At 42.7% G+C, this 26,640-nt stretch overlaps 2 protein-coding genes and 1 long non-coding RNA gene across 18 annotated transcripts in view; 2 read left to right on the top strand and 1 right to left on the bottom strand.

Moving 5' to 3' along the window:
- The window catches only part of SLC29A1 (solute carrier family 29 member 1 (Augustine blood group)), an 85,446-nt gene extending 75,761 nt beyond the window's left edge, over positions 1-9,685 (top strand). For all 16 annotated transcript variants that reach the window (XM_026681241.2, XM_087965685.1, XM_026681217.2 and 13 more), the window contains 2 exons: positions 8,324-8,523; positions 8,649-9,685. In XM_026681241.2, the coding sequence (XP_026537026.2) occupies positions 8,324-8,523; positions 8,649-8,760 (312 nt within the window). In that variant the 3' untranslated portion in view covers positions 8,761-9,685. The remainder of the gene's footprint in view (positions 1-8,323; positions 8,524-8,648) is intronic.
- An 8,209-nt stretch (positions 9,686-17,894) lies between these two features.
- Positions 17,895-26,640, top strand: part of HSP90AB1 (heat shock protein 90 alpha family class B member 1) — a 15,787-nt gene continuing 7,041 nt past the window's right edge. Inside the window, exons 1-6 of the mRNA XM_026681266.2 lie at positions 17,895-17,970; positions 19,761-19,907; positions 21,764-21,970; positions 22,963-23,122; positions 23,887-24,020; positions 25,311-25,631. Coding sequence (XP_026537051.1) covers positions 19,761-19,907; positions 21,764-21,970; positions 22,963-23,122; positions 23,887-24,020; positions 25,311-25,631 — 969 coding nt within the window. The 5' untranslated portion in view covers positions 17,895-17,970. The remainder of the gene's footprint in view (positions 17,971-19,760; positions 19,908-21,763; positions 21,971-22,962; positions 23,123-23,886; positions 24,021-25,310; positions 25,632-26,640) is intronic.
- LOC148132822 (uncharacterized) overlaps positions 23,029-26,640 on the bottom strand; it is a 4,114-nt gene continuing 502 nt past the window's right edge. Inside the window, exon 2 of the long non-coding RNA XR_015749580.1 lies at positions 23,029-23,160. This is a non-coding gene — a long non-coding RNA (uncharacterized LOC148132822). The remainder of the gene's footprint in view (positions 23,161-26,640) is intronic.

The raw sequence follows: 26,640 nt of genomic DNA, 5'->3' as shown, positions 1-26,640 counted from the left end.
AAAGGGCTCCAATTCTGACATATCCTGAAGAGGATTCTCTGAACTCAGATTTAATGTTCAGATTTAAACTGCAGATTAAATTGATGCTAACCATGCCAGAAATACTTTCTTTGGTAGAATGAGCTGAAATTTGATCTAGATAGGGACAAGGAGACGGGTTAACAAGTCCTCTGAAGTTATGAGTGAGAAATGATCTAATGGTTGCACTGTCCCTTTGCCAAAGTTGAGGAAAGGACATGTTTTTTAGAGTATCCTGTTTGTTTGGTTGAGTTTTACAGCTGTTTGCTTTATTCAGATTATTTTTCCTCTTCCAATTGGTTTATTACTGGTTTTTTGAAATGATTGCTCAATGTTTTCTCTCTGACAGTGACCCAGAACCAAGGAACAGCTGTCCTTTCAATCAGTAATTTTTGTTCAAATGTAGAGGGGAGTGGCTGTGGAGGAAGTAGGTCTGAATAAAGCATATAATGAATGAAGAAGACAAGAAAGCCATAAACTCCCTGGTCTAAGCTCTACCCAGCAGCCAGCAAGCTCCTCCTATAAGGCCTCTATGATTATAGGATGTGGCCAATGGTATTTTGGCTGGCAGACCCTGCTCTGGAGCCCTCTAAAGCCCAAGAATGTATGAGGAACAGTGTTCTGGTGTATAATTTGAGTTATATACTGTACTAAAAGTACTTCATGAAACATAACACCGTAAATCAGTAAAAGCAGATGAATAAACTAAATACAATAAATATATTTACAAAAACTGTTCAAACTTTTCCCTTCACACACAAACACAGTTGAGAAAGACAGTGAAACCTTGTGCAAAGTGAACTATTAACAGGTATTAACAGATTAACAGAGTTGGAAGGGATCTTGTAGGCCTTTTAGATTATTTCTCACAAAGAGTAATAAAATATTGCAATTTAAGAGAATAATTTTTAAAGATATACTTCCCCAACTATAATATCATGTTGGTTGGGCAGGCTTCTAAATCTAGTTAATACAATAATAATAAAATTTAACATGATATCATACAAATAGAACAAATATGTTCTTTCATGTCTCTAGTCAGAGAAAAATCCCTCATCATATCTTTACTCTGAATATTTTTTTTTCTTATTGTTAGTTCCTGATACTTAGAGAAACAAGCAAAACTACATGGGCCATATATCTTGTTTTCCTTTCTGATCAAAGACAGAAACTCTCACCACTTTCAAGTAATTTCTAATGTGGTTTTTTAAATCAGAAAACCTCCATGTAATAAAGTTGAATTCTGGTTGAGGTCTGCAGCGCAGTGAGTTGGCAAGGGAAAGAGATGAAAGAATGATTGCAGTATTTTGATCTCAAATTACCTCATTTGAATGCCCACCTTGGAAAAACTCCATATAAAAAGAAGCCAGAAAAATAGGGAATATATTAAGCTCTCTCCTTAATGCACATGTAATTGCAGAATAAAATCTGGAGATGCAGTCAAAATAATAGTCTCCATCCACAGGATGCTTCCTTTCCAATTCTGTTGTTGCTCCTGCATAAGAAAACTCCACTTGCACTTACCTTTCTACACACAGGCAAACAAAGACCCAATTCACTGCAGACAGAAAAAATATTCCCAAGCCAGAAATATGAAAGGATTGACATCAAAGTAAATAAATATTGATTGCATGGAGATCAGTGAAAACATTTCCCCTAATTTTAAAATATTTAGTTTAGTTTAGTTTATTGTCATTGCACCTTTTACAACAAAATTAAATACCATCTTCAGTGTACATTATACATACCTTCTGCTCTCCTAGATATTTCCTGGTTTAGATCACTGTGATAAAAAGTATATAGCATGTGAAGTCCTTGCCAACAATTCCACACAATCTCCAGTTGGTGTAAAAACCAGATAAATGCATTACAGGTAGTCCTTAAGTACAACCGAAATGGGGCCTGCCCATTATGGTCGTAAATCATAATGGTGGTTTCATCTTGTGACTGGACCTAATTTTACAACCTTTGTTGTGGGCTGTTATTAAGCAAATATAGCTATCATAAACCAAGCACGGTGGTCATTAAGTGAACCCACTGTTCGCTATGGAGCGTTTTTGCTGAAAACTCAAAGTAAACATCAGTTTTTGGCAAAAACATAACAAACCATGTTCATGTTACTGTGTGACACTTAGAAACAGCTCTAAATGCTGTTTCTAAGTATCTTTAATATAATCATATGACGATGGGTGGAGAGGCAGACATCGTAAGTACACTTGATGGGATCTATCATAATTTCAAAAAGTTGCTGAACAACCAATCTTAAGTGATGGGCTATTACCTGCATACACCAACTCAAGGCGTTTTATGGCCTAAGAGCTTTAATTTATTCTTTCAATGACTGAATCTGTTATATATTTGCATACTCATCCTGGATAGGTCGGTCCGGACGGTGGGAAATTTAAAGAGCCATCATTGGCCACGAGCCGCGAGCAGCCCGCTATAAAAAAGGCTGCCGCAGTTTCGCCGGAATCAGATTCTAGAGAGAATAAAGAGAATAACAGATCAATTGGGTCTCGAGTCTTTGTTCCCACAACGCAACACTGGTGACGAAGGTGGGATACTGAGACAAAGGAGACCAGTTGTGCACGTGGCAACGAGGACCAAGCGAGACGAAATGGCTGGGAACAACTCGCCACCCGCACCGTTCAACCCTGCAACTGAAGACTGGGAATCCTACATCGACCGATTCCTCATGTTTCTAGAAGGGAGCGATCTCCAAGGAATATCCGAACATAGGAAGAGAGCTGTCTTCCTCACCCACTGCGGGCCCGCAGTATTCAAAATGGCAAAGGCATTGGCAGCACCCCACGATGTGAAGAAAATGGCGTGGACAGACTTAGACAAATTACTGCAAGCCCATTATGCGCCAACCATTTCATGCCTCATCAAAAGACACAAATTTTATCGGCGCGACCAAAAGGAAGATGAGAGCATCGGAGATTTTGTTGCAGCACTAAGAGACATTGGCGGAGCATGTGAATTCCTAAACATGGATAAGGCCATGAGGGACTGCGTGGTCCTCGGATTAAAAGACCTTACACTACAGGGTCGACTACTAACAAGACCTAAAATAACATTAATGGAGACCATAGAAGAAGCCACCGCAGCAGAAGCAACACAAAAATCAGCAGCCACCATGCGACAAATGAATAAATTAATAAAGGAAACCCCAAAAGACACTAGCCAAACACGCAATAAGAAACCAGAGGGAACTCAAAAACTCACCACCACGACACACCACAAGGACATCGAATCCCAATCAGAAGACGACGAGGAAGAAGAAGAGGTAAATCAACTCCAGTCGGAAATAGGTAGATGGGAGTGAAAGGAAAGGAAGTCAGAATTCCGTTGTGCCGGGTGCGGAGGAGACCATCCACATTCCAAATGCCGTTTTTTCTATGCTATTTGCAGGTATTGTGAACGGCGGGGACACATAGCTAGGGCATGCCGAAACAAAAATAATTATAGCCCTAGACAAAGATGGAATACCCCTCCCAGGGAGAGGGAAAGGCAAATAGGGAGCCGTTGGAGTCAAGAAAGCAGAAACAAGCGGTGGAAAGAAGCCAATAGAAAAGAGGAAACACATCCAACAATAACTATCAGACACTCAAGCTCAATCAATGCGAAAAAGGTACATGTGCAAGTCACCATAGAAGATCAGCCATGTGAGATGGAGGTGGATTCCGGCTCGTATTTATCAATGGTATCGTGGAACACCCTCAAAAGTCTAATATCTGATATAAAAAAGAGAGAGCTAGAAATACAAAAACTCACACTAAAAGACTACCAGGGAAACAGAATTCCTGTAGTAGGAACCGGACATTTCAAAGTTAAATTCAAAAAACACACTAAAGACCTTCCACTAACCATAGTTGACCAGGATCGCCCCAGTCTACTGGGACTCGAATGGTTTGCACCATTAGGAATCGGAGTAACCGGAATAAACAACATCACTGAGACAGACTGGGAAGAGAACCTGATGAAAGAATTCCAGGACATCTTCAACGGAGAACTGGGCAAGTACCAAGGGTCCCCTATCTCATTTAATTTGAATCCAAATATAGCTCCAATAAGGTTAAAGGCGAGGCGAGTTCCTTTCGCGTTAAAACCAAAAATTGATGAACAATTAGATAAACTTATCGCACAGGGGGTATTAGAACCAATAGACCACACAAGGTGGGAAACCCCAATTGTTACTCCTATTAAACCAGATGGGTCTGTACGTATCTGCGGAGACTACAAGGCAACCCTCAACCATGCGCTACAACAAAGCGCATACCCAGTTCCGGTGGTACAGCACCTCTTACATTCTTTGGGGGGAGGTAGAATCTTCACGAAATTGGACCTTGCGCAAGCCTACCAACAATTGCCGGTTGACCCAGAAACAGCGGAAGCACAAACAATTGTGACTCACAGGGGGGCATTCAAATGCAACAGACTGCAATTTGGAGTTAGCGTGGCCCCAGGGGTATTCCAGAGCTTAATGGAACACCTCTTGCAAGGAATAAAGGGGGTGGTACCATATTTTGACGACGTATTAGTATCAGCCAGGGACAAAGAACAATTGAAAGACCGCCTGAGGGAGGTCTTACAAAAATTTAAAGAGGCGGGACTTAAAGTTAAAAAAGAGAGGTGCCAATTAGCCACCGATAAGGTTGAATTCCTGGGATACCTCATAGACAAAGAAGGGATCCACCCCACTGAAAACAAAATCAGAGCAATAAAGGAAGCTCCCAGACCCGAAAATAAAACAGATTTACAAGCCTTTTTGGGTCTTATTAATTTTTACAATGTATTTTTGCCACAGAAAGCAACGATAGCGGAACCACTACACAGGTTGCTTGATAAGAAAGCTACCTGGACCTGGGGGCAATGAGAAGAAACAGCATTCCAGGGAATAAAAGACTTACTTACATCAGACTGTGTGCTAATACAATACAGCGAAACCCTGCCACTAACATTAACGTGTGATGTGTCACCATTCGGCATCAGTGCCATACTCAGCCACATATTACCCGATGGAAAAGAAGCACCTATCACATTCTATTCAAAAACTCTATCAAAAACAGAGCAGAATTACAGCCAATTAGATAGAGTGGCATTGGCCGCAATAACAGGAGTAGAACGGTTCCATGAGTACATCTATGGCAGAAATTTTTCACTTGTCACAGATCATAAACCTTTTAGGAATCCTTGCAGGAAACAAAGCTACACCTAACATACTGTCACCGCGGATGACGAGGTGATCCGAATTCCTCGCTGCATATAACTACAACTTGATCTACCGACCAGGAAAGAACATAACACATGCTGACGCCCTGAGCCGTTCCCCCCTACCTGAGTTAGAAGATGATCCTGCACCAACCACATCAACCCTGCAAATCGAGACGTTGGCAAACCTACCCATAACAGCAACAGACATTGCTAGGAAAACCGCGAGAGACAGAAACCTGGCGCGGATTTTAAATTGGGTAGGTAAAGGGTGGCCAGAGACCGCAAGTGACGAGACTGTTAAACCGTTTCGGAATAGACAAACGGAACTATCTATCTTAAAAGGATGTGTACTATGGGGGGATAGGGTGATCATACCGGACATATTGAAGGAACGAATACTTGAATTATTGCATGAGGGTCACCCGGGTATTGTCAGAATGAAGTCCCTGGCTAGGAGTTATGTATGGTGGCCAGGGATGGATAAGGATATTGGGAAATGGGTAGCAACGTGCAAACGATGCCAAGAATCTAGACCTGCACCCCCTTCTGCACCTGCACTCGACTGGGAAACACCTAGGGGCCCATGGTCTAGAATACACATTGATTTTGCAGGACCAACTAAAGGACACACGTTCTTAATAGTGGTAGACGCTTACTCAAATTGGCTAGAGGTAAGCATTATGCACTCAACCACAACAGAAGCTGTTATTAGACAACTAAGGAAGCTTTTTACGACACATGGATTGCCGGATTTAGTTGTATCTGACAACGGACCACAATTCACGGCACTAACATTTGAGAGGTTCCTAGCCGAACAAGGGATAAGGCACGCACTAACAGCGCCAAGTCGGCTGGCTATGAACGGACGGGCGGAACACATGGTCCGTTATACTAAGGAAACACTACACAAATTGGGAACTGGAGATATACAGGAAAAGATATATAAGCTACTAAGTATACAACACATTACACCAAACACCACAACAAATAAAAGCCCAGCAGAACTATTAATGGGAAGGAAACTAAGATCTAACCTAGACAGACTACATCCCACATATAGCCCTGAAAAGCCAACAGACTCCTCCAGTAAGTGCCGCACATTCAAAACAGGGGACCTAGTCTATGCAAAAAACCTCACGGGGGAACAATTGTGGATACCAGCAACAATAACCCAAATAACAGGACCCGGTCATACAGGGTAGAGACAGAGGACAGAAAGAGCTGGAGGAGACACATAGACTAAATCAGATCGCGGGCCACACTGAGAAACACTAACAAGCAGGGGGAAGAATGGGAAGAACTTACACAAACACAGGAATCGCCTCAAATATTAAACAAAAATAGCCAAACCAGAGAGGGGGGAGACCCCTCAAACACAAACGAGAGGGGAGGGGGAGACCCTCCACAAGTATGAGAAGTAACAAAACAAACCCTAACAACGATACAACAACCAATACTAACATTAGCCCCGATCGGAAATCGCAAACACGTACCTGAAACCATAGAAGAAGAAGACTGCTTTGAAAGACTGGAGCAGGCTTCGGAGAACCATCAAGAAGCCACTCCTGGCGGGAGTGGCCGAGCTGACTCAACCAGCCCGGAAAGGCCAGGCGGGAGCGGCATGGCTGACTCTACCTTCCAGGAGGCTCCACGGAAGAGAACGGGAGAAACAGCGAACCCGTCTGAACAGTCTGGAGACAAAACCATGACTGAATTGCGCAGGTCCAGTCGAACCCATAAGAGCCCCACCTATTTACGTGACTACGTAACATAGGGGAAGCCTGATTGGTTAGACTGGACCACATGGGGAGGGGTGTTATATATTTGCATACTCACCTTGGATAGGTCGGTCCAGGCGGCGGGAAATTTGAAGAGCCGTCATTGGCCACGAACTGCGAGCAGCCCGCTATAAAAAAGGCTGCCGCGGTATCGCCGGAATCAGGTTCTAGAGAGAATAAAGAGAATAACAGATCAATTGGGTCTCGAGTCTTTTTTCCCACAACGCAACAGAATCTTCATTGGGATGTTACTTAATCTTTTTTATTAAGTAAAAAATGCATGACTTGAGTAAACCGCTAACCAGAAGTCTGAAGTAAACCAAGTCAGTTATGAAAAATATGTAGAAATGGCTTCCTCAGAATTGCTTTGCTCAAATGTAGTAATTTACAGGAAGCCCAGTTTACACATAAAGCATTTACCTCCGATAATGCAAGCTTTTCCTGGATAAAGCAACTCAATGTTTTCCATCTACAGCTTGTGGCATTACATGCAGGGTTCCAAGTGATTCCAATACTTGCAGGGATTTGGATCAAGTAGTAATGGATCAAGTTATAATGCTCAAGTATATAGAGAAAGTAAATTCTGAAAGTCTCTTAGTGCCATTCCTAACAGTAGCTTAACGGCAGCTAAAATAACTGCCAAGTGATAAATCTTTCCCAATAGATAATTGTAATTTGTATAGTGAAAATTCCCTGCAAAGGGAATCTTTTTATAGGAAGATAAAAGGAAGTAGTTACTTCTGCATCCTCTAAATAAGAAGTTCGAATGGTCTATCCTGATTAGCTATTGGAGAGCTGCTCTAAATCTTCTGAAAATAATCAGCTGTGATTTTTAAAGGAGGCTAAGAGGGGGGAAAAGTATTTTATGTTTACTGGATATCTCACATGAAAATGGTTAAGAGTTACTTATAGTTGCTTTCTTCTTGACAATGCAGTTTAGTGTTAGAACATGAATATGTCCTATTATTGCCACATTCTTGGTAAGCGTTAATATGACTCTGGTTTTATCATTATCTATTAAAGATAAAATCTTAGCTGCACCCCTTATCATCAAGGCAATAAGAATTATGGATCTTTTGAACATAACAAAATTATTAATACAGAAAATAACACCGAGAGGGGAAATCTACATTTGATCTACAGCAATGAATTGTCAATATATATCTTGATAGCATTTATTTATTTGTTACACCAGGGCAGAGAAGGCTTTTAGGGATAAATTTTTGTGGAGTTGTGTTTATGATACAATTTTCCAGTCTTCTTTTTATCACAGTTGATATCATAATATATTATTCTTGTTCTTCCCACAGCCTGGAAAAGAGAGCCGCCTGCTACCCTTCCTGGTGGTTATCCGTCTGATTTTCATTCCCCTCTTCATGCTGTGTAACGTGCAGCCTCGCAATTACCTGCCTGTCATCTTTGCTCACGATGCCTGGTACCTCACTTTCATGCCGTTATTCTCCATCTCCAATGGTTACTTGGCCAGCCTCTGCATGTGCTTTGGACCCAAGTAAGTGCGGCTTGAGGTGAACAAATTGTAAAGAAGGGAAATGTGCTGTCCAGCCAGTGTATGGGAAGCAACTGGTATTTGGATGGCCGGATGTTGTGCTGACTAGTTTTTGTTTTTCCTTCTAGGAAGGTGCTGTCTCATGAAGCGGAAACTGCTGGAGCCATCATGGCCTTCTTTCTCTCCTTGGGCCTGGCTTTAGGAGCCATCTTATCCTTTCCGCTCAGATATGGTATCTAATGAAGATTCCATGGGGCATCTCTGGGCAGAGGAGCAGTAGAGTTATAATACCAAGGAGCATTTCTCGCCTGGTTCCTGGGAACTTAATATCTCTTGGCTTAGAGGAGGACTTCTCTCTTACTGACCAGGTGGCCTGGCTTCTCCTTGGGTATAAGCCTTTCCCCTTCACACACATACACACACACGCATACACACCAGTGCCAGTTATGGATGATTTGCATTGTCTCAATGTGTTCTGCTTCACTATCTGTGGCAAAAGAGAATTGTTCCCAATCTACCTTCCGGCTTTTCAGCTGCTCCTGTGAATTTGTTGAATGTGCTCACACTTCATTTTAGTGTCTGCTCTACCCTCAAAAGACAAGACATTGAAACAGTTGCTGCACCCCCCCAAAATGTTCTTCATTAAATGACTCCATGGAAAAGGAGTCCTCTTCTTCAGCTGCATGTTCAAGCTTCTAAAATCCGTGGCTTGTGGACATTCAGAATTAGGCAAGAACCTCAACAGCTGTGACTTGTAGACGGGTGATGGAAAGTGGACTTTGGCTATTTCCACACTTTTAAATAATTTGGACAACAACTTCAGGGTGTTGGTTACTTTGAGAATTGAAGTATTTTGTATACAAACTGAATATGCCTTTTCTTCTGAAGGCTCAGCCTTGTCTCTTTTCCAAGATTTTGCATGATCTGGCTCTAGGGAGAAGTGGTAGATGAGCTCATGAACTCTTCAGCATAGTACAAATGATAAAAGGGATTATTCCCAAACCCGGCTGTTCAGAGCCCCTGCAGTTTTCTGTGCTTCTTCATGAATTTATGAAACTCAGGATTTGCGTATTTGAACTCTGTTTAAAAATGGCAGAAAATTTTAAGAGAAAGGTTGTAAATAAATAAAAAACAAGGGTGGGCTTTTTTGCAAAGTTTGATGCTATAATGTTACCTTGTATTTAAATTATTTAGTATTGTTAATTATAAAAGTCCATTTCATATGGGAACACAACAAAGACCAATCATAGTAGAAAGTAGTGATTGTAAAGGTCCTAAAATCAGTTGCTAGGCCTTAGTATGGTACAGTACTATGACTGGTCTTTTGTGTTTGTGTGTGTGTGTGTGTGTGTGTATGTGAAGGAAAAAAATGGAACTAGAGCGCCATCTATTGTCAACCTTTATATATTACCATCTGTGGGTCATAATGATACAGATAGTCTCAATCTAGGAATGTTAGTTTGACAATTTGAAGTTATGGTGGCCTTGGGAAAAGTGACTGATGACTGGTCCCCAAAATTAGTACTATTGCATATGGAGGCACACCTCCCTGCAGTCACAATTCAAGTTACAGTGTCTTGCAAGTATGTGGCCTTCCTAGCTAGCTTCCAACAAGCAAAATCAATTGGGAAATCCAAATTTGTTTAAAGACCTTGTGATTCACTTAATAACTACATAAAAAGAGTCATAAAATTAGGTCTGGTCACATGATTCACTTAAGGACTACATTGCTTAGCGACCAAAATTCAGGTCCTAATTGTGCTTTGTAAGTCAAGGGCTACCTGCATATTTATAAATGTAAAAAGCCAAAATACATCAGGCCTTCTGTCAAGTGGTTAAATTGTGTGACATCCCCAAATAGAAAGGAGTATAATGCTCCTTTATTTCTTGCTCAGTGGTTCGAATTAAGGCAGCAGTTTTATTATTGGGTTCTGAAGTATTTACAGCAAAGCAGAAAGTGGGAAATTTCAAATACAGTTCAGAATATTTCTGATAGGCTCACAGTCACCTTTTCTAAACATGACACTCAATTGTTCGAATCATGTATCTTCGATGCTGGAACATAATCTTGCATCTTTTTTAAAGCATTTACAGGTAATCCCCAGGTTATGAGTATTCCCTCAGCAAAAGTTCAAACTTATGTGATAAGCGCCCCCTAGTGTTTACAAACAAGGCCTGAAACTACGAATCTTACAGCACCATGGCAGTTGAACAGCCACAGAGGTTCTGCAACATTCATCCTGAGCGTTGGTGGCCACAATGGTGCTTCTGAGGGGCATATCCACCCTTCAGAAGCCCTGTTCAGGCATCCAGGGGCCTCACCCAGCACATTGCCAGCCAAAATGGAGGTTCCTGAGGGGCAAACCCAGCCCTCTGATGCTCCATTTCGACTTGCAATTTGTCGTGGAGGCCTGCGGAGGGCCAGATTCACCCCTCAGAAGCTTCATTTCGGCCAGCAACCTACGAGAAGACTGCCTACTAGATTTTCACAAGGTAAGTGACCCAACACGACAGGTTGGAGGGGGGAAGCAATTGTGTGGAGCATGAGATATTTCAGGGGGTCGGGGAGGCCTTGGGTGTCTTAGGCAGGTGGCCTATTCTATCACTAGGCCCACTAAGGCCTTCCCCACCCTGAAATACCTCATGTGCACTTAATGAGCCTCTCATTCAATTAGTGAACACACGGGTGAAAGGAGGGAGTGATCCCGTTGAAGGTACGAGATTCACTCCCACTAATCCTCGGGTTACAAATGGAATGGGCAGGCTCCATTACATTCATAACTCAAGGACTACCTCTTAATGAGGTATTTAGGAAGCAATTACATCTTACAACCTTATTTGCCTTACAGAGGATAAGTTATAAAAGGTCGGATGACTGATCCTTTGGTTATTTTATTGGCCACAAGCATTATTTTTCCTGCATGGCATATAAGGGGCATTGTCTCTGCAATAACACAGTGATACCCTTGAAAGTAAGCTAGCTAGTTGGAGCCCTGTGAAGTTCTTTAATGCAAGTTTTTTGGCTTAATTTGGGGGGGGGGGGGCTATTGATATAAACAATATAATAAATTGAAGGATGAAAACAGTTAACTGAAAACAGTTAACCTCATGAATTCCCCCATCCTCTGGTGTCCCCACATGCGTTGCCATAGCCGGATCTTGAGGGAAATCTTTGAAAGCTCAGGAGATACGAAGCCAAACTAATCTCTGGGGAGAGAACATTCCACAGTGTGGGCACCACAGCAGGAGAGCCTTGTTTCACAGGGCCTGCCAAAGGCAGCTCCTTAGGAACTATGGAAGCTGTAACATGCCTATTGTGTTGGATCTGGTGGGATGGGCAGATAAAATCAGGCGGAGGGAGTCCCTCAAATAAGCATGATATATAAAGAAAAACTGACTGTAAATACGTTGGTCTTTTTTATCATAAAGTTCCACTGATAATGTAATAGTGAACTTAAATGTGACTTTGGTTTTCACCATTTCCTCTCAGTTTATCCAACAAATATTTGGAATTTAGAGTACTGATCCTGATACTACTGCTATTTCACAAGTTGCATGTCTGTGACTGCTGAAATCAGAAAACTGGCACAAAGTTCCTTTCACCAGCTCTTTTTCCTGTCATCTTGGCAAGAGAGAAAGGGGGAGAAAAGCTGTTCCCTCCCTCTTTTCATGCTCATCATTGCAACCTTCCTTAGTTCTTCCACTAGGTGTCAGCAGTGAAAAATGCAACAACCCTCTCCTTAAAAGTGTAGCATGGCAGATTCTGACAGTCTTTTAGTACAGTGGCCCCCAACCTTTTTTGTACCACGGCCCGGTACCGGCATCACAAAATGATCCGCGGCCCGGTACTGTCATCAGCACGCATGGCAAGGCGAGCCGAGCGACCGGCCAGCCATCCCCCGCTTCTCCCCGCCACCTTCAACTCCTCCTTTGTACCTTTGTCGATCAGCTTCGGGACGGTCGCTCGGCTCGCCTTGCCTTGGGTGCTGAAAGAATCCTCGCGCCTTAGTTTTGTTCGAAGCCGCCCTCCCCTTCGATGAAACTAAGGCGCGAGGATTCCTTCAGGACCCAAACGCCACTTTCCAACCGGAAAAGCTCACCGGAAGCACTTTCTCATCAAAACAAGATGGCGGCGCCCAGCAAACTGGTGGCCCGGTAGAAAATGTTCCACAGACCGGTACCGCTCCGGGGCCCAGTGGTTGGGGACCCCTGTTTTAATACATTCAAGTTGCCCAAATGAGAGGCTGCTACTGCAGAAATACTCCACGGGGGGTAACTTGTTGTTTGAGCTATTTCTGAACCTGGGTCTCCTAGTCTTCTGAAAGCCCAAATGACCAGAAGACCAGTACACCTCGGTCCAGAAGCTGCCTAGCTGGTGGAGTAGAGGCAGGGTATGGAATGAAGCTCCTAGCAGTCTATCCACCAAGCAACCTACTGAGCACTTTTGCCTAGCATATTACTGGGCTTAAAAAGGTTTTATTTTACCATGACCGTAACCTAAGGGGGTAATCAACCATATGTGGCTGCAGCATATAGTAGTGTCTCATGGAGTAAGCAAAATAGCATCAGGTAGGCAAAATGCCTTTACATGACAAGCATATCAAAGCTGCCATCAAGTTATCTGCTATGGTAGATGAATTTTTTGGACTATTCGGTGTCATGGTGATATCGTGCCCATATAGCGGGGGAGGGGTGTCAAACTCAATTTCATTGAGGGCCACATCAGGGTTGTGTTTGACCTTGGGGGGCTGTGGCTGGGGTGGGCATGGCCAGCTTGATGTCCCTCATGTTGGAGGCACCTGTGGCAGCCCGAGTGCTCTGCCAGCAAAAACGGGTTCCAGGGCTCAATTTTTGGTTGCAATGGCCTCCTTCTGCCAGCGAAAACAGCTCGGGAGGCCATCATAGCCAAAAACAGAGTTCAGGAGCCTGTTTTTGCTGGCAGAGGCACCATGGGCCGGTCCTTCACTGTTTCTAGGATGGCTCCGTGGGCCAGGTGTTAAGCACCCTGAGGGCCAGATCCAGCCCACAAGCCTTGAATGACACTCCTGCCATATAGGAACCGGTTTCCAAAATACCCATTTTAGAAGCTCTGTGAGGCCCAAGGCATATTTTGCAAAGCATGAGAGAGTGTTATCTGAAGGGGCCTAGCACCAATGCAAAATAGCCATGGAAGGCAGTTAGCAAAGGAGAACGAGGCATGGCCACAAAAGTATACACTATCTGTTGTCTTTTAGTCCCGAGTATCTTTCCCCCTCATAATAGTGTATTTCCTCTGCTTCAGCACTGGAATATCAGCAGTGAGATGTCTCCCAGGAGAGTGGATTTCACCCAGCTTAACCCAGCAGCTCGGCCAGACTAGCTTGTTTTACCTACTGAAATTGTTTTTCCTGCTATGGTTAAACTGCCACAAAGAGCCCTATTCCTGTGGGCCACAGTAATGAGGCATGCAATGAAGATAATCCAGGATACTTAACAAATAGGCATACAACCGTTGCCAACCACCATGTCACAAGCAGAATTTAATAGCCATATTTTCACTTACAGGACATGTGGCATCTCAGGGTAGGCAGAGCATCCTTTGGAGGTTTAGAGCAGTGGCCCCCAACCTTTTTTGTGCCGCGGCCTGGTACCGGCATCACAAAATCATCCGCGGCCCGGTACCAGCATCAGCACGCATGGCAGGGCGAGCCGAGCGACCGGCCAGCCAGCCGTCCCCCGCTTGTCCCCGCCACCTTCAACTCCTCCTTTGTACCTGTGTCGATGGGCTTCAGGACGGCTTCGGGATGGTCGCTCGGCTCGCCTTGCCATGCGTGCTGAAAGAATCCTCACGCCTTAGTTTTGTTTGAAGCCGCCCCCTCCCTCAATGAAACTAAGGCGCGAGGATTCTTTCAGCACCCAAACACCGCTTTCTACCCGGAAAAGCTCACCAGAAGCACTTTTTCATCAAAACAAGATGGCGGCGCCCAGCAAACCGGTGGCCTGGTAGAAATTGTTCCACGGACCGGTACCGGTCCAGGGACCGGTGGTTGGGGACCCCTGGTTTAGAGGAAAGGGCCAGAGTGCTGTGATTTCCCTACCTAGTTTTTCCAAGCTTCAGACGCTTCTGAGCTACCCTGATATTAGGGCCTGCCTAGTAAGCTGCTCTTAGGACAGGGGTCTTCAAACTGGACAGCTTTAAGACTTGTGGACTTCAACTCCCAGAATTCCTCCTCCTGTCATGTTAGCTCAAGAATTCTGGGAGTTGAAGTCCACAAGTCTTAAACTTGCCAAGTTTGAAGACCCTTGACTTAGGAGTTGCAATGCAATTCCCTGTTTAAGAGACAGTAACAAGAAGTTGGGTTATTGTTCCTCACTTTTGCCCCTTTATCTTTTTATGGCTCAGGTTGACATCCAGCTGAACTGCGGGTGGATAAAGAGGATACAAGGATAAAGAGAGGGCAGACCGGCAGCATCCCATTGAACCTCAAGACAGGCGAGGTTGTGTAAAGAAGCCCTGGGATGTAGAGGGAATCTTATCCTACCGACCCGTTGACGCCCTTCTGGCTTTTGCAACATCAGCTGGACAGGCGGTGCAAAGGGAAAGTTCCCTAGTGTGTGCATCCACACACAGGCATCAAAAGTGGAAGACAAATGAAGTTAAAGCTCCCTCTGGTGGCAGTAACTAGACTTTCAGATTCGCGGGAAAAAGGGCGGGAGGAGAAAAGAAGCCGACTGTCGAAACCCAGCAAGGCGGGAGGCTTCGCGCAGAAACTACGGTTTCATCACCAACCGCTGTCTCCTTGCGCTACCGTGGGAAGGCTTTCCGAAAATAGTCCTTGGCGGCCTCCCTGGCCTGGAACACGTCAATCAAAGCCGTTTGAGCGACCCCCACCCCCGGAGAGAACCGCGCCATGGGAAGAGACGAACGCTTTGCAGAGAAAGTTTGCGCGGAATCCAAAGGCAAGAACGAGCGAACGTCTCTGAACGCGCACAAGTGATCTCTGGCATCTCTGGAGGTGCTCGGGGCCAGGTTTATCAAGTCAAAAGAGGTTGTGATTGAAGAGCGAAAGAAAGTCTCTCTTCCATCGCCTCTTGCGCGATGCAAGCCCCATTTTAGATCACGCAAGCCCCATTTTAGATCCCATTTCAACCCCCGCCATCACTGCAGAACATCACGAAGAGGAGAGGGAGAAAGCGCTGAACCCGAACGTCTCCGCCCACTCCCTTTCACTTAAGAGAGAAAGATCGGTGGGTCCCACAATACACGCCACGAGATTTAAAGAAAAACCTTTAGATTACAACAATGACGAGCATTAAAAAGGGACTCAGAGCCATTCCATGGACCTCGTTAGAAACATTTTCAAGCTGATTTATGTTTTTAAACCAATTTCTCTATGGCACGAGCTGTACAACTACTAATTAAGAACAGAAATTCTGTAAACGTTTCAGTCTGAGCCTTTCAGATCTTCAAGTTCTGGACTTTCAAAGAGATAGAAATTTCATATTTTAATATTCTTCCCCAACCATTTCTTTTAGGTTTGTTTTAAATATCTAAGTAGCTGGTAGGCACATAGAAGAGGATCTAATAGGTATAAAAGCTCTATTTGATTACTCGTTTTAGAGACTTGAAGTATATCCATGCATTTCTGTTATTGTGGGATCCTTGGTGCTGGGTTTGGTTATTTTCTTGCAGATGTTTCATTAATAACTGCATAACATCATTGAAGACTCATATTACCTAGAGTCCTAGATCAATAATGAAATATCGGCAAGCAAAAGCGCTAAAAACTTCACAGTGCATCCCTGAGCTATATATATTTTCTTTTATTGGAAATTTAAGTTATTGCTGAGCAGATCTCCATCATCATCTGCTAACCAGGAATGGATTACTGATTTCCTGCTGCTATTCTGCTGGTAGACAGGAAACTGATCTGTAAGGTAACATTGTTAGGAAAGGCAATTATATTTGCAGTTGAATTCTTACAAGCTGGAAACACTGGAGAAAAGTTGGGGTTGAAAGTTACTAATCATAAAATTAGCTGAGGAGGGGCTGATCTTCAAGTGCTGCACATTTAATCTTTCTGGCCTGACTGCAGAAAGTCTGAAGGCTGCTGGAAACTTGGAGTGAAGGTGGCTGAGATTTTCTGGTCTCTTTTTGTTTCTGGGAAGAGATTTAAGGAGGTTGGGTTGAAACAATGTAACTGGGTCCCTTTGTGGCACATAACTCCAGCTCTGAAATCAAAAATCAACCCAAAGAAGATGGGTTTAGATGTTTAAGGGTAAGCTTTGCTCTTAACATTTCTAAAATAAAAAAAATAGGTTGGTTCTGGAAGTTTCAAACTGTATCACAAAATGCTCAATTCTGACATCCAGGTTTCTAAGCCTTGAAGTTGCCAACGAAGTCTACTTATGACAAATAAACCCACAGATGTTCCTTCAGTGTTGGCTTCATAAAATATATTTTTTGCCTTAAATTAGAACAAAGCTTCCGTTTATACTCCCCTTTAATTCAAATGTTAAAATCCAGGTGGATTTTATATATTATAGATCATGGAAATCATACTCTAGAGACATTCTGTGGTATGTAAGGCATTTAAGGGGAAAAAGGAATAAAGGAAGAGTACACTATAATTTCATTTTGGGGGTGATTTTAAAACTTATTGCAATACTTAGGGTTTGCATAAGATATTGTAACTAGTCACTTACAGTTCAGTTTAGTATTTCAGGTAAATCCAATCCACTAAATCAGTTTATAGTTGTGTATTTATGCAAACTGAAACATTTGGGTTAAACACCAGTAAGCATGCATGTTGTATAACCTAGCTTTAAGTGCCTAGTTTTCTGGGGAAACATCCCCATCAATTAAATATTATTCTCAAATAAAAACATGTGTTGTTAATATTAATCCATCAAAGCAACTTGAAGGAGAATGAAAATTAGACTTTAAAAAGCTATCAACACGAGCTCTTATAAAAAAGAGGAGATAGTGTGTGCCTTTAGAAAAACAGCATTTGCACCACAGGATTACCTTTTCTGAGGCGACAAATATACCCATCACTCATCCAAACAGGAAAAAAATAGAAATTTCATACTCCGATGCAAATGGATGTATGCTTTGTGGGCTTTGGAAACATTGCTTTTCAGCGTATAAAACAAATAGTTGGATGTTAAAAGAGATTAGAACCCTTAACAATCAAATGAAATGATTTCTTCCCTTATTAGATAAGAGATGGCATCAATTCAAAGCAGAGAAGAACAAAGACAGCCCACAGCAACAAGCGCCATCAGAGGGTGCTGTCGATCTCGGAAGAGGCCCTTTTAAGGCGGACGTAGCAAAGGCCCGAAGGATTTCGAGATCAGCCTCTATAAAGGGCCGAGGGAAGCGACGACAGTTCCTCTCCGGGCTGCGCAGCTCTCCCTGTCGGAAGGTCACGCCGTGCTCCAGGCTCGTCTCTCCCGCCGTCGATCAAAGTAAGCGGCCTTCTCCACCCAGAAATGGAAAGTCGAATGTTCTCTTCCAATTTCTACGTAGAAACGGGCCAGAAAATCTCGCCTATCTCCCTTCATTCGCCGCCGCCTCTGGCGCGGGGAAAACCGACGAGGAGGCCAGTCCCCGGGGCCACGTGCTTCCCGGGCGGCAGGATTGGCGAGGCAAGCGCCTCGACCTCCGGGTCTCTTATCTCCGCCCGGGTCTCAGTTCGCGGAGCTCGCCGGTGCTTAGGCCTCCTGGGTGCCCGATTCGGGTTAATCCACGGCGTGGCCACGGTGGGGGTGGGAAGCGGGAGAAGGTTAGGCCTAGCCAGGCGGGTAAAGCGCTCTGGCAGTGCGTGCCCTGCGTCAGGCCTGCCTGCTCGCCCGCCGCCCCCCCCCTCTCCCCGCCTGCCAGTCTGCCATGCTTGAGTGTCGAGCCTCGGATTAGCGGCCTTCACCGGCTTGGTTTACGATTATCCGCCTTCTGGCGAGCAGGGCGAAACCCGTGTCCGCCGCTGCGCCTTCCTCGACTACCTCGCGTTGCTAAAGGGCTGCTTTCATTTTTGTCCCACAAATAGATTGGCATCCAGCCTTAACTGAGAGATGCCGCTTTAATGCCCGAAACATACATACATACATACATACATACATACATGCATAGGTATACATATGTGTATGTATGTTTTGAGCATTAGAGCGGCATTTCTGAGTTAAGGCTGGATGCCAACCTATTTTTATTTATAAATACACACGCACTCATACATACACACACACAAATTATTTCTTTTTTGGTCTGCGGTCTAATGGCGGGTATTGCTGTTTTCGCTCATATCCGTGGAAATTTCAGCGGGATTAGAATAGGCGTCAAAAGAACAAAGGGGGGGAAAGCGGAGGTGGAAACGTGTTTCCTTTCGGAGCCTTGATTTTTTTTAAAACCACGAAATAATCCTGGCTATAAATTCTTGGGTTTTTTTGGGAGGGGTTGGAGGGGAATTTAGGATGGAATCACAATGTGTTTGGAAGTCAGTCAAGTTAAATCTAGATTTAAGCTGGGCTTATGTAATGGAATGTGTGAATGACCTTCCTTGGGCAAAGAGGGGAAGAGATGCTGCTTATTAGGAAACGGATCAGGCAAGAGAGGCAGGAACTCCTAGTAGTTTAATGGTCAGAGAAGGAAATGTGGGAAGGATTGTCCTAGGTTCAAGCAGTTAAAAGCCGGCTGTGGGAAGTTTGTACTTTCAGACATGGAGATTATGTTCATATGGCCCTACAAGAAAGTAGAATTAGTTTATCTAATCCTGTTACTTGTCTGGTTTACCTGGGAGGGCTGACATCTTGTCTGGAACAGCAGAACTTCAGATTTCTGATGTTCTGATTTAGTAAAGATGTTGTAACAGAGCTAAAAATGCCATGTTCTAGCCCTATGCTCAATACTAGAAGTAATATTCTAGGGACCTGGAAGAAATGGGAGAATTACAAGGGTTAGGTTTTGTGCTGGAGAGCACTGCTGCCATCTAGATCCATTTTTTTTGTAGGTATAGAGGAGGAGGAAGGCCTCCTGCCGAGCCGTTTCACTTTCTTATTTTCAGCAACCTGTGACTATTAAGCTGGGGCTGAAATACAAGCCTATCATAGTCTCAGCCCCCCATATTTAAAGGCAGACAATGCTAGAGTTTTCTTTTGCAAGGTAGTTGGCTGTTGCAATCCACAATATAACATGCAACTTTGAGCATTCTGTAAAAAGATATATGCCTATTACAAAGGATGCGAACTCTTGAGTTGTTTTCCAGATGCCTGAAGAAATCCATCATGGTGAAGAGGAGGTGGAAACATTTGCCTTCCAGGCAGAGATCGCCCAGCTTATGTCCCTGATCATCAATACCTTCTATTCCAACAAGGAAATCTTTATGCGGGAGATAATTTCCAATGCCTCTGATGTGAGTATAGAGACTTGGAGCTAGGGCAGAGGAAAAGTAGAAGGCAAGACTGCAGGGAATTTGGTAATACTTGGAGTGGGTTGAGTAAAACTAACATTTAAATCACATTTCCTTCTAGTCCTTTGCCCTGAAGTCTCAAAGGGATAGTTAAATCCAACCCATGTACAAGATACCAGGTTGCAAAAAAAATATGACGATCTGGACAAAATCCTAGTATGAAACCCAACTATAATAACATGTTTTAATTATTGGACTTCAAAACAGCTTTTTTAAATATGATCAATGAACCCCTTCAGATTTAAGAAGTTTAATCTAGTTCTTTAAGGCATGCTTTATTTCAATACTAGTCTTATAGGCATTGCTAAAAAAATTACATGTAAACAACTGATGGATTTGGTAAGAAAGGGTGCAGAGTTCTAGTCTTCAATTGGGCTTAGCTTAATGACCAAACGAGTGTCAGAGGGAAAGTACAATTCCCTGTTGCTCCTCTGCCAGTAGGTTATAATTCTTGTGAGTTCTTTTGCATAGCTATTTCATATTGTATATTTTTGCTAAAACATAAACACACTAATGTTTCTTTTTGCTTTGATAATACTAGAAAAGCAAATACTAGTTAATAGTAGGTACAATAATTGCAAAAATGATTCAATGTGTTACTTTTAATATGAAGGCATAAGGAAATATGGTGGCTTTAGTGTAATGGAAGAGAGACCAATTGTGTTGCTGAATGTCTGCCATTGGGCATAAATTCCTAGCTATGATCACACAAATGGTCCATCTGTCTCTGTGTTCTGTTCCTATTAATAGCTAGCCACGTGATTGAGAATCCCACAAGGCTTCTCAATTTTAGGCCTGCCTGGTTTATCTCAGGTTGTTATAACTTCAGGATCAATGCCCCAGTGCCCTCTGAAAGTCTTGAATGTCGTTCCTGGAATGCTTCAAAAGCTTCCTATTGAATTTAATGTTGACTGTATTAAATGCAGGAAGAGTAATCTTAATAATCCTATTTTAATTAAAATATATATTTCATTAAATCCGCATACTTTTACCTTTAGCCCTCCCTATTGTTTGAAATATGATTTCCATCTTTCAATGTTAAGTCAAGCCTGTTAGGGACATATTACCTAAGACTCGCCTCTCTTTCTCGTTTTTGGTTTGTAAGTAGCTGTAGATCATCTGCCCTCTCTGCCATGCTTCTGTAAATGTGAACATGGTGTTATTGAGTGATAATTACCCATGAACCCTGGTGAATTCCTTTAAGTCAAGATCATTGCTTCATGTTATGGTTGCAGATTTCACAATTTCAAGTCCATGCATGTTTTTTTGTTTGACACTTACTGAGATCATCTAGTTCATTGTACTCTATGAAAGGAGGTGAGGCATTTGCCATGACTGATCGTTTTTTATTCCAAAGCAAAATATATCTTTAAATCCTTTGGTTAAATTATGAAGTCCAGGAGAATATCAGACTTACTTTGGAAAAAGCAATAATATGGTGTCCCCCTTTGTTTCTAGGGCCTAATAAAGCAGAGCTAGATTATGATCATACGTTCAGTGATTAAGAATGAGGACCATTGAATTCAAAGGAATGCCCTTCTGAATGAGAACTAAAATTGTACTAATTGTCTTTTTCTCACAGGAAAATTTCTCTAGAGTAAGTACATGAGTACTTGTGCTGTTCACAACTGGTGTGTGCTTTAGAGTAGGTTTGTGATTTTTTTTTCCTTTTAAGGTTTAAAACTAACATCTTTTGTTTCCTGGACTTCCTTTTTTTTTAAACTAGAGGTAATATAAATCTTTGAATGATGGTTGAAGCTTGACAGAATCCACAAAACATACCATTTTTAATCTTCTAGGCTTTGGACAAGATCCGCTATGAGAGTCTAACAGATCCCTCAAAGCTGGAAAGTGGAAAGGAGTTGAAAATAGATATCATCCCCAATCCTCTTGACCGTACCCTTACATTGGTGGACACTGGCATTGGAATGACAAAGGCAGATCTTGTCAACAATCTGGGCACTATTGCCAAATCTGGCACAAAAGCCTTTATGGAAGCATTGCAGGTGAGTGGTTTCAATCTAGACTTTTGGTAATACTTAGGTTCCCTCATAGTGTGGTCAATTTGTCATAAATACATATATCCTCAAAACTGAGTGTCACATTGTCTAGAGGTGAAGATGTTTGCCACCTGCTTGGAAGGTTGAGAATTCAATCCTAGGCAGCAACAGATGTTTCTCTTATCAAGTACCAAGAGAAATATCTGCTGTGAACTCCACATAAGGTGTGAGGAAGGGCATCCGGCCAGTAAACGCTCAGCTTCATTCAGTTGCCCCGATTCCACTGCGATAAAAGGGATTAAAGAGTTGTAAAAAGAAAAAAAAATCCTCAAAATTGGTAATCCCCTAAATTCCTTCAGTGATGGATGTGTCTACACTGACTATGTGTAGAAGGGCATTTGCTAAAGAGACAAAATTGTCTGACAAGGATTGTCAGAGCTTCATGTCTAAAGAATAGAGGCCAAACTAGCAGGAGCTTTAAAATAGGAGTCTGAATAACTAACAAAAAAACTTGAATACGCTAATTCACCTTAAGCAAAATAACATTTATTCTACTGGAAAGAAATTCTTGGATCCTTTTGACTGTCTTGTCTTTGCACTTTAAAACCTCACCAGGACATTTCCAGGAGACTTGCTTTAAAAATAAATAAGCCATGGTCTAAGGATCAAGTGGTGGCATGGAGTCTGTGAAATAGTTATAGGGGTGTCAGTTGCCTAGACATGCAAATTGAATGAATAAAATCAAAACCAAACATTACAGGATATGGAATCCTATGTCCAAGATGTGCTTTCTATTTGCATAAGATATAGTCAAAAGAATTGTATCCCATTCTTATTTGAAGATGCTAAATTTAGCATAAGGTGTAGCTGAGCTGAATTCCCTATGGATAAAACATGCTTTTGTGGCTATGTCAAAATCCGTGTTGTTTGTAATCCGGTATGGTGGATACTGTCAGTTACTGTTGCCTGTTACACATGTTGCATCCCTTGCTTTTTAGGCTGGCGCAGATATCTCCATGATTGGGCAGTTTGGTGTGGGGTTTTACTCTGCTTACCTTGTGGCCGAGAAGGTTGTGGTCATCAGCAAGCACAATGATGATGAGCAATATGCGTGGGAGTCATCTGCAGGAGGCTCCTTCACTGTTCGGATTGATCATGGTACATAGCGATTTGTGCTTTCGGAAAACATTTGCCACCTAAAGAGTGATGGGAGAGGAGGGAGGAGGTGATTGAACCAGGGTTTTTAGTTGCTTTGAAGTAGCAGGCAGATTACAGGAGCCCTGCTCATTACTAAATGGGCATTGCTGCAGCATTCATTCTGGTTCCAGGACCCCTAAGGAACAGTGATGGAGCGGTCAACATTAAACAGTGGTATATTTTTAAAAATGGGTTGGTCTACGTTTTTATTGTCCTTAAGACAAACTTAATGCATCAAGTGATATTTATGATTCCACATCATTACTAGATTAAAATAGGTATACCTGAACAGAAACCACAGCTTTTTCCTGTATCTTATTATAATGCAGTTACACAGTGACTTGCTATTAGAATTGTGGGGCTAACTGAAATCTTCATATGCCTCCAGAAATTACATTTCATTGGGTACCTTTACTCCTCTTTTTTCTTTCTTTTTATTTCCATTGTTAATTACATTTTGCAGCAGCATTTTTCCCCCTTAGGCTATATTGTGCTTTTCAGCAGGATTTATTTTAAAATGCAGACTATATTTCTAGAATATTATACTTTGCAGTGTGTGCATTTGACAGGAGGGGAACCTTTGTAATGTTGGCTTTTGCTAGAAATGCTCCCATTTTTAAGTTCTGTCTTGGATTGCTCAGTTTGGATTCAGAGTAAATAGCACAGGTCTCAAACCTCAATGCAGTATCTGACCCTAATATAATCGCTCTCTTTGCCTGTTCTAGGTGAACCCATTGGCCGAGGCACCAAAGTGATCTTGTACCTAAAGGAGGATCAGACAGAGTATCTGGAGGAACGCCGTATCAAGGAAGTGGTGAAGAAGCACTCGCAGTTCATTGGATACCCCATCACCCTCTATGTATGTATTGTGGAGCAACAGGTCTGATAATAAATATCCTTGCTACTTCTAGCTCTTTGCTACAGCAAGTTTCACATTCCTGCTTCTGGGCAAGCACTTTCTGAACACTCTGAAGGTTGAGAATCTCTTTTTTCCCCCTGGTAGCATTTGGGTTTCAGCACATTCCCAAATTATGTTTTGAAAGTAAGTCAGGGTAAGGAGAACATTGACTAATCTTGGGGAGGGTGATCAGAAAGGTGAAAAGTCTTTCAGTGAAGTTTTTTTTCAAAACGGTTAAAGAGTTTTGCCTGGAGAAAAAGAGGAAAGAGGTAATGGTCTTCAGATATCCGAAGGGCTATCCTGCACACACAGTAAGCAGATTTATTTACTCATTCTCTAAAAAGCAAAAGTGTAAACAATGGGTGAGAATTGTAGAGAAGCAGGTTTGGCTAAAATTTGAAGAGGCGTCCTAATGCTAATGCAGAGACTTACAGGTAGTCCTTGACTTAACAATCAGCCCTTGGCTTGCCTTCTTCCAACAAGCAAATGCATTTAGACAAGCACAAGGTATGTTTTCTGAGCTTGGACAGGTTTGAGTTGATAAGTGAGTTTGCTCCATTTTATGACTTTTCTCGCCAGATTTGTTAAGTGAATTACTGCAGTTCTTAAATTAGTAACACAGTTAAGTAAATCTGGTTTCCGCATTGACTTTGCTTGTCAGAAGGGTGCAAAAGGGGATCACGTGACCTTGGGATACAGCAACTGTTGTAAATATGAGTCAGTTGTCAACCACATAAATCACGTGACCACAGGGATGCTGCCACAGTCATAAGTGTGAACAAAAGGGTCATAGGGCACTTTTTTCCAATGCATTGTAACTTTGAACCGTCACTAAATGAACTGTTGTAATTCGAGGACTACCTGTACATTATCCATTCTCAATTGTTCTGAAAGGCTACAGTAGAAATGTATTAAAAACTGCTTGGGTTTAATGCCAAATAAAAGGAAAAGCTATGTTACTCCATGAAATTACAGACAGATGTTAACCCTCAGGTGCTCAAAAGCATTCTTTTGTTTTGAATCCGAAGTTGCACTCTTACCCACACAGGCACTTTAAAGCAGGCAGCATAAATCCTCACACAGCTCTTAGAAAACAAGCTTGAAGCTCCTGAACTGTCCTCAGGAAAGGACGTGTCTTATTTTCTGGGTGCTTGCAGGAGACTTGATGCGAAGGAGGTTGTCTGTCTCCACTTAATATGCCCCCTTATTTTATCCGGCAAAGCTTAGTAACACCTTTCTTTGCCTTTGTAGTTGGAAAAGGAACGGGACAAGGAGATCAGCGACGATGAGGCGGAGGAGGAAGAGAAGAAAGCTGAAAAGGAGGAGGAAGAGGAAGCCCCCAAAGATGAAGAGAAGCCCAAGATTGAGGATGTGGGTTCGGATGAGGAGGAGGAGGAAAGCAGCAAGAGCAAAAAGAAGACCAAGAAGATCAAAGAGAAGTATATTGACCACGAGGAGCTGAACAAGACCAAGCCCATCTGGACCCGCAACCCTGATGATATCACCCAGGAGGAATACGGCGAATTCTACAAGAGCCTCACCAATGACTGGGAAGACCATTTGGCGGTCAAGGTGAGCAACTCGGGCGATGAGAAGGGGAACTGGTCTGGATGTCCGTCTTAACCAAAGGTCTTTCGCAGTCAAGCAGAGAGAGGCAGCTGATGGGCTTCTTTAGAACTGACCATGCTTAATGTTACTGTTTACATTATTGTTTAGATCTCTGAATTTTGACACATTGTTTTGCTTGTTACAGAATATCTTTCACATTTTTCCCACATTAACAAAGCTCTCACCAATACACAACTTTCAGCTTCTCTTTCTGACTGTTGCAGCAGAAAATATTTCAAGGTGTTTCTTACTTGTTGATTTGGTATTCCGTAATGAGTGTTAAAGGCAGCTCATCCTGTGAAGGAAAAACTTTGGGGGTTTCCCCCCCCCCCCCTCAGTGCTTCTGTTCATGCTTGGCATGAAAAATAAGCAGTAAATATAAGACCCTGCCTCAAGATTAGGTGAAAGGAAATAATGGAACTGCAGCACCGGTACATTATTGTCCCTCATGTCAGTTTTTTTCCATAATATGATATTTAGTATAGTGCTTCAAGTTGGGAGGTGTGGGTGGAGGAGAGAATGAAACTTCTCTCTTTTACTTGCTTTGCCCTGTTAAAGTCATATTGAGAAGATAATATTGAAAATGAGGTTTGTCTCTGGTGGTTGGTTTCCATATTTGAACAAGATTCTGTCCTTTTCTGCCCTTCAGGAAGAGTTCAGAGTTTGTGGCTAGGGCACAAGGAATTTTTTCTGACACTAGTTTGTGTCAAAACTCTTTTTTTTCTTATCTCAGGAGATTATGCCACACATATCTTTCCAATTTAGGGCAAAGGCCAGAATGCAGCAGCCATCGTAATTTCTCAGTTTGCCCAATTAATGGCAGGACTGAGAGAACTACACTGGTTTCCATTTAACTTTAGGTAATTCAAAGTTCAGGTTCTTTAAAACCTTACATGGCTCAGGACCTGCATATCTGTGGAATCATTTCCTCCCACAGTTTCTGCCATCTGCAAGATCTGGGGAGAGCACCCTT

The sequence above is a fragment of the Notechis scutatus genome, chromosome 1, assembly GCF_049901735.1.
Source record: "Notechis scutatus isolate UNSWTSFEM ecotype Mainland chromosome 1, rNotScu1.2, whole genome shotgun sequence".
NCBI classification, from domain to species: domain Eukaryota; kingdom Metazoa; phylum Chordata; class Lepidosauria; order Squamata; family Elapidae; genus Notechis; species Notechis scutatus.
Note: the sequence above shows the minus strand (reverse complement) of the source record. Positions and strands in the feature narration are given on the sequence as shown.